The sequence below is a fragment of the Rutilus rutilus genome, assembly GCF_951802725.1.
Source record: "Rutilus rutilus genome assembly, chromosome: 1".
In the NCBI taxonomy this organism is placed as follows: Eukaryota; Metazoa; Chordata; class Actinopteri; order Cypriniformes; family Leuciscidae; genus Rutilus; species Rutilus rutilus.
Window position 1 is genome coordinate 66,432,124 of NC_140209.1, and position 14,031 is coordinate 66,446,154.

The 14,031-nt window shown below is 40.5% G+C and overlaps 1 protein-coding gene across 1 annotated transcript in view; it reads left to right on the forward strand.

Annotated features, from left to right (window-relative positions):
* Nucleotides 1-2,972: 2,972 nt before the first annotated feature.
* LOC311305088 (NACHT, LRR and PYD domains-containing protein 3-like) overlaps nucleotides 2,973-14,031 on the forward strand; it is a 39,404-nt gene continuing 28,345 nt past the window's right edge. The window contains exons 1-2 of the mRNA XM_084432571.1: nucleotides 2,973-3,333; nucleotides 9,393-11,354. Coding sequence (XP_084288697.1) covers nucleotides 2,987-3,333; nucleotides 9,393-11,354 — 2,309 coding nt within the window. The 5' untranslated portion in view covers nucleotides 2,973-2,986. The remainder of the gene's footprint in view (nucleotides 3,334-9,392; nucleotides 11,355-14,031) is intronic.

Sequence of the window (14,031 nt, forward strand, 5' to 3'; positions counted from 1 at the left end):
AGTGGAAATACACATCAGCTGGACCGACTGGGGATGGAGTCGCCATTCTCCAGCGAGAGACCGAACTCGAGACAGCTCGTCGGCCGCCTGGTTCAGGTGTCCCGGGATATAAATGGCTCGAAGCGACCTCAGATGCTTCTGACTCCATAAGAGGAGGTGGCGGGCGAGTTGCGACATACGGTGGGAGCGTAGACCACCTTGACGGTTGATGTACGCTACTGTGGCGGTATTGTCTGATCGTACTAGTACGTTTTACCCTTGAGCAACGCCCGGAAGCGGTGCAGGGCAAGGCGTACGGCCAGCAACTCGAGGCAATTGACATTGCACATGGCACCCCAGCCCGTGGTGGAGGCATCTGTTGATACAACAACATGCCTGGAAGCTCGTTCTAAGGGCACTCCGGCCCGTAGAAAATTGAGGTTCGACCACGGGGTGAAGGTTTGACGGCAGGTCGGAGTCACTGGGACTCGGAGCGTGCCGTGTTGCCATGCCCACCTCGGGACTCGATCGCGAAGCCAAAGCTGAAGCGGTCTCATATGAAGCAATCCGAGCGGCGTTACTGCGGCTGCGGATGCCATATGCCCCAGGAGCCTCTGAAAACGTTTCAGTGGGACCGCACTCTTGCCCTCGAACTGACGAAGACAAGTCAGCAGTGACTGCGCGCGCTCGCTCGTAAGCTGCGCGCACATGGTGACCGAGTCGATTTCTATACCGAGAAAAGAGATCCTCTGCACGGGGCAGAGTTTGCTTTTTTCCCAGTTGACCCGAAGGCCCAGACGAGCTAGGTGCCGGAGCACAAGGTCCCCGTGTTCGCAAACCTGGTCTCGAGAGTGAGCTAAGATCAGCCAGTCATCGAGATAATTCAGGATGCGAACCCCGTGTTCTCGTAGGGGAACAAGGGCTGCCTCTACGACCTTCGTGAAGACGCGAGGAGACAGGGCTAGCCCGAAAGGGAGAACCGCGTACTGGTATGCCCGCCGCTCGAAAGCAAACCGAAGAAACGGTCTGTGTTGAGGAAGAATGGAGACATGAAAGTAGGCGTCCTTCAGGTCGATCGCTGCAAACCAATCCTGCGGCCGTACGCATTCGAAAAGGCGTTTGGTCGTGAGCATCTTGAACGGCAGCCTGTGAAGGGAGCGGTTCAAGACGCGCAGGTCCAGGATAGGTCCACTGGATTTCTTCGGTACAATGAAGTAGGGTCTGTAACAGCCGGACCTCATTTCAGCTGGAGGGACAGTCTCGATCGCACCCTTCGCCAGTAGGGTGGCGACCTCCGCTCTCATGACAGGGCCATTACCACCGACCATAGTGAAGCGGACTCCCGTGAAGCGGGGAGGAGACCGCGCGAACTGAATCGCGTAGCCGAGCCTGATGGTTCTCGCGACCCAGCGGGACAGTCTGGGGAGCTCTAGCCAGGCCTCCAGAAACTGCGCCAGCAGGGTAACAGGAACCACAGACGTACCATCGGTGGGGCAGCGAGGCGGAATGACCGGCCCAGGCGAGGGTGGCATCCCACGGGGGCGTGCTCTGGCAGGGGTCTGGCGACAGAGGGGGATGAGAGGAGCGTGGCCCGTGGGCGGCGCGTGCTGTCATCCACAGCCTCTTGGGGCTCAGAGAAAGAGCATCAGTTCTTTTTGAATGATATTCTCCCCCAGCCCTCCACCGGGGGAAGGAGTGGTCCTGCTACCAGCTCCTGAAAGAACTGAGCCCTAACTCTAAGCCGCCTGTCTCAGGAGTGCTGCTTAACCAGGTGTTAGTCGGTGCCAGCCTCCAGCGACCTCCTCATGCTCGGGCCGGTGAAGGTCCCGGTGGTCCTTGGGCCGGTGAAGGTGAAAAGTCATGTGGACGTGACTGGACGTGGCCCGAGGAAAGCTCGTCGGAATTATGCCACACCATAACCCTCAGATCACCCTGGCCACCAGCCAAAGTATCCCTCTCGTTTTTCTTTTTAGAAAGAGATAGATTGGGGTGTGGCAGAGGGGACTCTCACACAGAGATCATTGAGTCTCGATCTATAAACATCGCGATGGTCATGTTCCCGCAATGAAAACATGACTCATCCACGAGCGCTGCCGAGCGTGATTAAGCCCAACACGCAAAACAGCGCTCGCGACCGTTAAACAGATGAGTCACGCGCCCACATCCAGAAATACACGGGCGAACCGTCTTGAAAAAGACGTGCCGCGTGCAGCTCTTTTAGAGAGAGGAAAAGCTCAGCAGTGTGCTGAAGCGCCCAGGGAGAAACACACTCGCTGTCGGCAGATCACTGCACAGATCAGCAGCAGGCAATGCGATCTCGCTGGAACACGTCGTCACACAAACACACTGAAGAGCCGCTCGTCTCATAGAGTGAAGATGATACAGAATGGCTTGTAGGAGTGAAGAAAACTCTTGGCTCCGAAGCGAAAACATATCTGCATGTTGCCGGCGTTCTTCCTTATATACCCCCGGCGTGGGGCGGAGATACGCTATGCAAATTCCGCAGACCCATGACATTTCATTGTCATTGGCTCGTTTTGTATACTCGAAGGTGAGAGGCTTTCTAAGTGAAACCCCATTCGTCGTCATCCGACGTAACTCGGAGTGACAACGAAAGGGAACAGCTTGTTTTTCTGTGCCCCAAAAAATGACAATTTAAACATGCTGTAAAAAATTATCTGTTGGGTATTTTGAGCTGAAACTTCACATACACACTCTGGGGACATCAGAGACTTATTTTACATCTTGTGAAAAGGGGCATAATACGGGACCTTTAAGTTATAGTGAATTAAATTCCATTTAAATAAAATGTGTCAAAATTCAGTTGTGTTTTGTGCATGTTCTCTGTGTCCACATACAGGTCTGGAATCAAGTCTCTCATCAAGGAGGAAGAGAAGGAGCAAACTTCCTGTAAAATGAGTGTGAATAAAGAGAGAGAGAGGAGGAGAACCGTACCTGTAAAATGAGTGTGTGTGAGGAGAGAGAGGAGGAGAACCAAACCTGTAAAATGAGTGTGTGTGAGGAGAGAGAGGAGGAGAACCGGACCTGTAAAATGACTGTGTGTGAGGAGAGAGAGGAGGAGGCGTCTGTGCACACTCAGAGAGCAGCATCTCCAGTATTCAGCTGTGTGTCTATGAAGAGTAACAACTCCATGCGTTATCCCCCTAAATTCAGTGATGGACCATCTCCAGTATCCAGCTGTGTGTCCATGAAGAGTAACAACTCCATGGGTGAGCCCCCTAAATTCAGTGATGGACCATCTCCAGTATCCAGTTGTGTGTCCATGAAGAGTAACCACTCCATGCGTAAGCCCCTTGATCTCAGTGATGGACCTGCTGTGACCTCTGACCCTGTGTGAGTATCATGAAGTTCAGGGCTGTCTGGGTCAAGATATTATATTGGTTCATCACCTCTAAAAACTGTCAATAACTGAATCCCCTGAATCTCTGAATCCCCGGACGCTGACGCATGTCTAAGTTCATTTAATAATACCTGCTTGGACATTGTTAATATCATTGCTCCTTTAAAATATAAACGCTCTATAAAAAAATGTTCACCTTGGTTTAATGACTCTATCCGCTCACTCCGACAAAATTGTAGACGAGCAGAACGCAAATGGCTCAAGGATCGACTGCAGGTGTCATATGATGTCTTGAGAGAATCTCTTCATGTTTACCAGAAAGCTGTCAAGTCTGCCAAATCAAAATACCTTGCTGAAATTATCTCCAAAAATCAGCATAGACCAAGAATTTTATTTTCCACCATTGACTCTGTTTTAAACCCTGTGGTTGATACTTTCCCTGATGTGTCTGATTTTTTATGTGAAAATTTTTCATCTTTTTTTATCACAAAGACAATAAGGTTAAGACCTCAAACAACGCAGAGCTCTCCTGTTTTCCCTGAAGTGCCTAGGTGCCCATCTACTTGGAGAATGTTTGATCCAATTTCGTTAACTACCTGCAAAGACATTGTTGAACATCTAAAACCTACCTCTTGTCCAAATGATACTATTCCGTCACACTTTTTTAAGCAAATTATTGATGTCATAGGGCCTGATCTCCTATTTTTTATTAATTTTTGTTTGAATACTGGTACGGTACCAGATTGCCTAAAACATGCCACAGTCACTCCCCTATTGAAAAAACCTAATCTCGATACATCTGATTTAAGTAACTTCAGACCTATCTCTAATCTTCCATTTATTTCGAAAATCCTGGAAAAGGTTGTTCTCAATCAATTACATTCCTACATGAGTACAAATTCATTATATGATACTTCCCAGTCAGGATTTAGGAAACTGCACAGCACTGAATCCGCTTTACTGAAAGTTACTAATGATATTATGATGGCTACAGATACTGGGAGTGCTGTTGCCCTGGTCCTCTTAGATCTGAGCTCTGCCTTCGATATGGTTGATCACTCAACCCTTATTTCTCGACTGAAGAATTTAGGCATTCATGGCACCGTTTTAAATTGGTTTCAGTCTTTTTTAATTAATAGAACATTCTCTGTATGCATTGAAAATTGCACTTCCTCAGCAGCACATCTTTCCTGCGGTGTACCACAGGGATCCATTCTAGCTCCGATATATTCTCTCTTTATCTGTTACCATTGGGTTCTATTTTTTCTAAACACGGAGTGTCATTTCATTTATATGCCGACGACACCCAATTGTACTTTCCTTTTAAGCAAAACAACTCAAGCTCTTTAGAAGTCCTTCTTGCATGTTTTCAGGAAGTGAAGCTATGGCTTACACAAAATTTTTTAGCTCTCAATGAAAACAAAACGGAAGTAATATTGTTTGGACCAAATGATTGCTACGTCTCCGGTACTTTAGATCTTGATGAGTTAAATCCTCATGTTACCTCATCAGCAAAAAATCTAGGTTTCCTGTTCGATTCAGGCCTTAAGTTTGATCAACAAATTAATTCTGTTGTTAAATCCTGTTTCTTTCATTTACGGCGTCTTGCAAAAGTAAAACCTTTTCTCTCTCCTAAGAATTTCGAAATAGTCATTCATGCGTTTATCACTTCGCGACTAGAATATTGTAATTCACTTTACTTTGGAGCTAATCAATCATCAATTGCGCGCCTTCAATTAGTACAAAATGCTGCCGCTAGGCTGTTGACTGGTAGTCGAAAGTTCGATCACATTACGCCTATCCTAACCTCTCTAAATTGGATACCAGTCAGAAAGAGAATAGAGTTCAAAATCTTAATTTTTGTTTTTTAAATCCTTACACGGCCTAGCACCGGGGTACCTATCGGACCTAATACACTACCACAACCCACCCAGGTCACTTAGGTCTAGTAACCTTGGATTGCTCTCTGTACATCGATCGAGACTGAAACATCGAGGTGACCGAGCCTTTGAAATAGCAGGCCCCAAATTATGGAATAGCCTACCATTATCAATTAGATTAGAGACATCAGTTGCCACTTTCAAATCTAAGCTTAAAAGACACTTTCTTAATGCTGATCCTTAATCTATTTTCCTAACCTGTAATTGTATTATATTCAATGTGTTATTTATTCTAGTATGCTTGTAATCATATTGACTGTTCTTGCAATTTTACTATATCCTTGTATTGATTATTTTGTCCTGTTCAGCACTTTGGTCAACCATGGGTTGTTTTTAAATGTGCTCTACAAATAAATAATGATGATGATGATGATAACATATGGAGGACAAAACCTGCAGATATTAAAAATGAATAAATAAATTAATAGATAAATGAATAAATAAATAGATAAATAAATGTGATAATAAGTATGGAATGCCAAACCTGGCTTAATAATATATAAATAAATACATAATTAAATATGCGAAGAAATGTAAAAACAAAAATTAATGACTATAGTTTTTTTTCCTTAGTTATGGATAATAATATATTTTTTCCACATTTATTTATTTTTTTCATTTATTTATTTATGCATTTATTTATTTTCACTTTTATTTATTTTCACATTTATTTATGTATCTATTTATACATTTATTGCTCTGTATGCTAATGAGGGTGGCGTGTTTTACCTCAGACATAGCAATCAAGCTCAGAGTGGCAGTGCTGAAGCTTTGAGGCCACAGTGACACCTTGTGGTGTGACCAAACAATACGCAAGAGGTTTAATGGGCAATATGCCCAAAATCTTCTATCACCCTAACTGTATATAGGTTTACACACATGAACAGAATCCGCTGATAACAGACACTGTGACACGGAAGCGCGTCAAATTATCGACTATTAACCACATTTTATGCCATGCATTGTAGATCCGTACACAGAAGCTAACTGCATTTTGAATGTATCTTCCAAATATATATATATATATATATATATATATATATATATATATATATATAATCCCACCCATAGGCACTGATTTATGTTTCTGTCGGTGCCCACACTCCATACACAAAAAGTGGTGAGGACATGTCCCACCCGCAAGTTACGCCTATGTTACCAACCAAACAAAAGCACATTCTTTCCATGAGTGTTGTCGCGAGTCAGCTGATATCTATTGATCCGTAGCGTTTCACTACATAAAATAATTAAATACCTGTTTACAGTAAGCACTTAGCTAAAAAATAACTATTAAATAATAAAATAACTTGAGACTAGTTAATTAATAAACAATTAAAATGCTTTGTTATTTTTTTCAGATAAATTTATTATATCATTAGCCTACTTTTGCCGGTGCTTTGCGGCAAGTTTTATGCATGCGCTTGAGCGGAATATAGGCTAGGCTATAGCTTACATTCACCCAGGATTGAATATAAATGTGCGATTAGTCCTAATTGCTTAAATGAATGACTAGTCTAGAAAAATCCTTTAGTCTATGGCAAATCTAATCAATAGCCTACATTTAATATTTGACATTATTTCATTAGTAATTAGTATCCAGCTCTACACATTTAATTAGCTGAGTTAGCATAATTAATGAACTAATAAAATAATAAAATAAAATTTAAATTAAGATACTAACCATATATTTCTATATAGCATTGCTTATTCCACCACACAAAGGACTGTTTATAAGGTGACAATCCGTTATACATGTGAAGATTGTAGGCTGTATCTTGAAGATTTTTGTATTGTATTGTATCTTTTGTTATAAAGACGAAGATTGACATTTCATTAATTAAGCAAAATAAGAACACAATGTTGTAAAATTTTCTTTTAGATGTGTTTTGACTACTTTTTGGTTAATTCTATCTCTAGGTAATGAATTAAGATATAGCCTATTAACAAAAATAAATCTTATATAGGCTATAATATATTAAAAAAAAACTTACAGGCCTATTTAAAATATATTTTCAAAAAGAGCCTCATTGATTAATTTTGCATGATTGGGGGCTGCTACTATTTGCTTAAGCTTTTTGAACATGTGATAAAGGCGCGATAGGCTGTCAATTTTATGTGGATAAAGGCATATTTTGTACATGACTACACATGCCCTTATAAGGGCAAAAAAAGATGTTGTTTTAATGACATAACATCTCGTTATTACGAGAAAAAGATGTTGTTTTAACGACATAAGATCTCGTTATTACGAGAAAAAGATGTCGTTTTAACGACATAAGATCTCGTTATTACGAGAAAAGATGTCGTTAAAACGACATAAGATCTTGTTATTATGAGAAAAGATGTTGTTAAAACGACATAAGATCTCGTTATTACGACATAATTGAGGGGAAAAAATAATATGTATGTGGCAGCAATGCGTCACCATAAAAATCAATACAATATATCTTGTATTTTTCTGTGGGTACTTGACCATGAGATCGGCGCCTATGATCACTTAGAAGCGGTGCTAAACTGCAGTGGAAAAGCAAACCGAGCCAAAAATAAAGAGAGCCGGGCTGAGCCCAGTCGTGCCGAGTCGAAACACGCAGTGGAAAAGTGCCTTTAGATGTTCTACTGACTATAAGTAAATCGCAACTACATGTCAACTAACTCTCATTAGAGTATTATTAGACTGTAAGAAGACTGTAAGTAGACTGTTAGGTTAGGGTAAGGTGTTAGAGTTTGGGTTAGTAGAATAAGTTGACATGTAATTGTAAAGTTGCTTCTAGTCAGTAAAATGTCATCAAAATAAAGTCTTAGCAGATATTAAACAGTCTACTCATACTCTAATGACTTGTAGTTCACATGTTGTTGCAAAGTAACTTCTGGTTAGTAGAATGTCTAAAGTGAACCATCAAAATAGTTACCACAGTTTATTTGTTTAGCACTTTTTAGAATATAAACTGTTTAAAAGCAGCTTATCAGAAGATGTATGTATCATATATGCACAAAACAGCATAATTATTTTGATTAATGCCAATGTTATTTAAGGTTCAGAGGAATGATGTGGCTATCAGTGAAGAGTCTGATCAGAGCAGCATCTAAAACTTCTCTAGGCCGATGATATTGATCAAACGCTGCTGTCTGAGATTATTGTTATGTTGAGGGTCTAAACACTGTCAAACTGTGGTGCAGTGAAGGTGAACTCAGGTCTGCAGGTGTAGTTTTAATAATAGTATTGATCTAATATTAACTGAGTATGTTTTTCTGGCTGCCTCTGGAATCTCACTCTCTATTCAGAGCCATTTGCTCTTTATTCATAGAATATGATTGCAGAAAAAATACATGGTTTTATTGAATATTGATGGATCAATGAATTTTGTGGGAAAAAATAAATCATTAAAGTGGTTTGTTTTGGTAAAAAATCTTATACATGTATGAGGCGTCAATAACCTTTAAGTCTTTTACCCCTGACTATCCAGAGTCTGGGTAAAAAAATAAAAATAAAAAAAACCTTATTGCTGCCTCATACAGTTATAAGATTTGAAAGACTCACCAGGATGGGGCAAAAGGTCAACAGTATTGATACAAATACTTTAGCAGTAAAGTAATGTGTTTTGCACAATATCTAGTACTTGTTCAAGACAATCACTTTAGTTCTGTTTATTTTAATAAATAAAGGAAATGCATTTTTGTTTAATAATATACTGTCATTACAAACACAGCAAAATTATTTAAAAACTAAAGATTCTGAAAGCTTTGAAGGAGATCCTTTAAAAAATGATATATATATATATATATATATATATTCTGTGATATTTTAAAATAATGGTTTCTGGTAAATCTGGTCAAGAATTTTAGCCGCCTTTCTCTTTTTGTTGAACATTTTGACTTCTGAAATATTGATGTCTCATTACTTTTAATATGCAGGTCATAATCTGCCCCCGAATGCCTGATGTGCATAATTAATTAAGTTTGTTGGAAACATGGGTAAACAAAATCTGTGCGGGAACAGAACCTTGAGGATCTCAATGTGTGATATTAGGAAGACAGTTTCTACATGTAGTATGATTTTTATATTTATTTTAACAGAGGTTTTTGTGTCTCTGTTCATCTTAATGTGTTTTCAGTGGTGTGAGAGCTGACCAGAACAGAGATGTGTCCTGTCAGACCAGCACATCCTCCTCCTGTCAGAAACACATCAGTCATCATGACACAGAAGCAGCCCTGCAGCTCGATTCTCACCAGCCAGTGCATGATGATCTGCAGAGAGTCAAAGACCAGCACAAAAACAGCATGAAGTACAAGTATGAGAACTTATTTGAGGGAATCAAACTACAGGAGAATCAGACCCTCCTGAACAGGATTTACACACAGCTGTACATCATAGAGGGAGAGAGTGAAGGGGTGAATGAAGAACATGAGGTGCTACAGATGGATAAAAGATACAAGACACTCCAAGACACTCCAATCAACTGCAATGACATCTTTGATCCTTCACCTGAACTAGGATATGAGGAGAAGAGAAGAGAGAAGAAAGACAAAATCAAGACTGTTCTTACTAAAGGCATCGCTGGAATTGGAAAAACCGTCTCTGTGCAGAAGTTCATTCTGGACTGGGCCGAGGGAAAAGCCAATCAGGATGTAGATTTCATGTTTGTTCTTCCATTTAGAGAGCTGAACTTGATTAAAGATCATCAGTACAGTCTTCACAGACTTCTGCTGGACTTTCATCCTGAACTTCAAGATCTGGACTCAAAGATTTATGATGAATGTACAGTTGTGTTCATCTTTGATGGTCTGGATGAGAGCAGAATTACACTGATGTTTTCAGACAGTGAGAAAGTTTCTGATGTGACTGAGTCTTCATCAGTGGGTGTGTTGATGTCAAACCTCATGAAAGGAGATCTGCTTCCCTCTGCTCTCATCTGGATCACCACCAGACCAGCAGCAGCCAATCAGATCCCCTCCAAATACATCAACCGTGTGACAGAAATTCAGGGATTCAATGACCCTCAGAAGGAGGAATATTTCAGAAAGAGAATCAGTGATGAGGATCAAGCCAGCAGAATCATCTCACACATCAGAAGAGCAAGAAGCCTCCACATCATGTGCCACATACCCGTCTTCTGCTGGATCTCAGCCACTGTGCTTCAAAACATCCTGAAAAAAGATCTCAGTGCAGAAATCCCTCAAACTCTGACTGAAATGTACATACACTTCCTCCTCATTCAAACTAGTATGAGGAACCAGAAGTATGAAGAGAGAGATCCAGAGAAACTCCTGCAGTCCAACAGAGAAGTGATTATGACACTTGCTGAACTGGCTTTCAATCAGCTGATGAAGGGCAATGTGATGTTCTATGAGGAGGACCTGATTGAGAGCGGCATAGACGTCACTGACGCTTCAGTGTATTCTGGGATTTGCACTGAGATCTTTAGGGAGGAATCTGTGATTTATCACAGGAAGGTTTACAGCTTTGTACATCTGAGCTTTCAGGAGTTTTTTGCAGCACTGTATGTGTTTGTCTGTTATTTACACAAGAACAGTGAAGTTATGAAAATGTTCCTGAAAGGAAAGTCCAGATCTCAGTGTGGAACTGTTCCTCTGGATGTGTTTCTGAATGAAGCAACGAATAAAGCTTTGTTGAGTAAAAATGGACACCTGGATCTTTTCCTTCGATTCCTTCATGGCATCTCGCTGGAGTCCAATCAGAGACTCTTAAAGGATCTGCTGATTCACCCAGAGAACAACCCAGAGAGCAGCAAGAAAATAATCCAAAACCTTAAAAAACACGAAAACACAGAAAATCCAAAAGACAATGTTAGTCCTGAAAGATGGATGAATCTGTGTCACTGCTTGATTGAGATGAAGGATAGTTCTCTTGTTGAAGAAATGCAGGCATTTTTACAATCTGAAACAAATAACAAAAAACTTTCTCTTGCACAATGTTCAATTTTGGCAAACATGATCCTGATGTCAGAAAAGGTGATGGATGAGTTTGACTTTAAAAAGTACAACATCCAATCGCCCCAGGGTCGAGAGGGTCTAAGGAGACTGTTACCTGCTCTGAGGAACTGCAGAAAAGCTCTGTGAGTGTGAGAATATGAACATAATATCATCTGAATTGGAATAGGAACATAATACCTCTAATGTAGGCTAATAGTTTAGCTAAATGCACTGTAATGGCTTTTTTTATCTACATAAATTTGAAGTGTCTACAGATTAAAATATTTAAAATAATTATTTTAATTTGTAATTATAATTGAAATCCAAGTAAATAAATTTCTGAAGTTTTAAAAGCTTAATGTTCTTTAGCAATTACAGTCTTTTCAGCCAATGAATTTACATTACGTTTCCATTGTTCATAATTTGCTGGATAAGGATTAAGCATTTTTAGAAAAATATATAATTATATATTTTTTTTTCTAGAAATCACACTTTTAAACTAGAAAAATGCATTTCCGGAGGAACTGCGAAGTGTGCTTGCTCGGGTGCGGTTCACTAACGTTAGCAGGTAGTGGATAAGGGTGCGTTGAAGTTTGCTTGATCTGAGAATTTCAACAATAGTACTTTTTTCAAGATTGTGCAAAAAGGTGAAAAGTTATGTGCATTAAGAGACATGTCTGCAATGTAGACTAGTGCCAATGGCATTATTTATGTGGCTTGTTGGTTTTAAAATATTTGGTTATGAATATACAGCAGAGAGTGGGAGTGTTTTGGGTGATGAAATAGTAACCTATTGAAAAGAAGTTGACAGTCTTAATTTACTGTATCCAATAAGCCAATACAAAACTCACCCAGCTGTTCTGTGGTTGAGTGTTCCCTTTGATTAGGAACAAATTTACTATCTCAAATTAAGGTCTACCGTAATTGCTGCTGTCAAGATGGTTGTCATCACCTACACAGAAATGCTGATTTTTATAGCCTACCGTCAGTTCTCATATTGTAATTAAATGAAAAACGCTATCAGTTTCACTATTAGCTTACTCTAGCGATGCAATCGCAACAACATGGGGAATGCTGTTTGGCCTTGCCTAACATTATATGACATATGCGCTATATGCTAGAGTTACACATCCCGCTGCCATTTCAGGGCTTGAATTTCAGTGCGGGAATGTGGGGATTGCGCATAATTTAAACCATTCCCGCAAGGTTAGCTTTTATAGTGCGAGAAATTCCCGCATAAATATATTTGCTTCATCTCAGAGCAAATTATTAAAAAATAAATTCACAGATGCGAGAAAAAAGATGTCAAACTGTCTTTTATTTTCGAATTTAATTCGTCAATCACCGCTGGACCGGCATTTTCTGTCTTCCGCTGAGCCCTGGCCGTAGACAGATCCTATGTTTCACGCTGTCAATGCAGTGGTCTGCGTTGCGCTGATCTTATTCACACTATCGAGTGTAGGTGCAGCATTCTAACATTGAGTCATAATGAGCTGTTTGTGAAGAAATGATCCGCTTCCAAATTATGTCATTTTAATCACGAAATTGAAACATTAAAAAACAATTTGAGCTCAAAAAGAGCTCAGCTCTTTATGGTGTGCGAGTGATAGAGCGCGGCAGCAACGAACCAACTCATCAGCTTGCAGCGTAACAACATTGAATGCTCGGCCGAACAGCTGATCATAGCTGTACAGGGCCCCTTATTATTCTTCATCTCCATAAATATATCTAGTAGTAAAGCTAATGCAAGGGCTAGAAATTAATCTTTTGCTGATACTTCCTTGTCATCATGGAGAGCACAGTTCATGGTTGCATAGCAACGACAGACGCCACGGGACAGCAAGCGCTTGTGGAAAGGAGAGAGCGGCGCGCCCGCTTTCCACTTGTTTTTACACATCTAAGGTGCGTTCCATTCGACAGGGTCCATACGCAGTGTTCACTGCTCCCCTACTCCCTGAGCATGGTATATCAGTTGAAGTGGACTTCACTGACAATAACCGCTCAATTGAAACGCCCTGCAAATGTCATCAAAGTCAACGACGGGGTCGCGCAGATTATGATAAAACATAAATATATATAGGACTACATTCATATTTTAATTTTTATTATTATATTATATATTTACAATTACAGTATATTGCACTATTTTACAACTACATAAAATAAAATCACTTTACTTCACAAACTAGCTAAGCTGGCTGCATTCACTGAGGTAAATTATAATCATCAAAAATAGTATATGTAATATTCACAACAATAACCATTAAAAATACTGTCATTTGTATAACAATGCGAAATGTATGAATACTTACACACATACGTAAACTCCTCCATCGTTAGTTATGATCGTTCTGACTGGTGATGACTGGTGCGCGAAATTACAGTTGGGTGATCATCGCTCTACACTTCCTGTGAAGTGATGTATCGATGTTCCCTTATTCCCTATGCCGTGTGCAGTGCCCTTCGAACTGAACATGTTCGCTCCCTTCGGATTGGAATCTCACTTAAGATGGCGGAATACCCTGTGAAGTCCACTTCGCAGTCCACAACGCACCTCTAGAGCGACGTTGTTGATTGTTTGAGCATGTGACTGCACGTTTCTCCTTGTTAACGGTGGATTTTTGCAAAACAAATAACACGCTCCAGGTGGAGTTAGAAGCTCGGGTTTTTTTCTAAAACCTCCTTATTCATGTTGTTCTGTCGGATTATAGTGTCAAGTTCACTGAATTTGATCAAAAAAATGTTGCCGACGGCAGCTTTAAGCATTAGATCTGCAAATCTGGCAAATACTTCCCTAAAGCCGAGCACAGTGCTTTGATG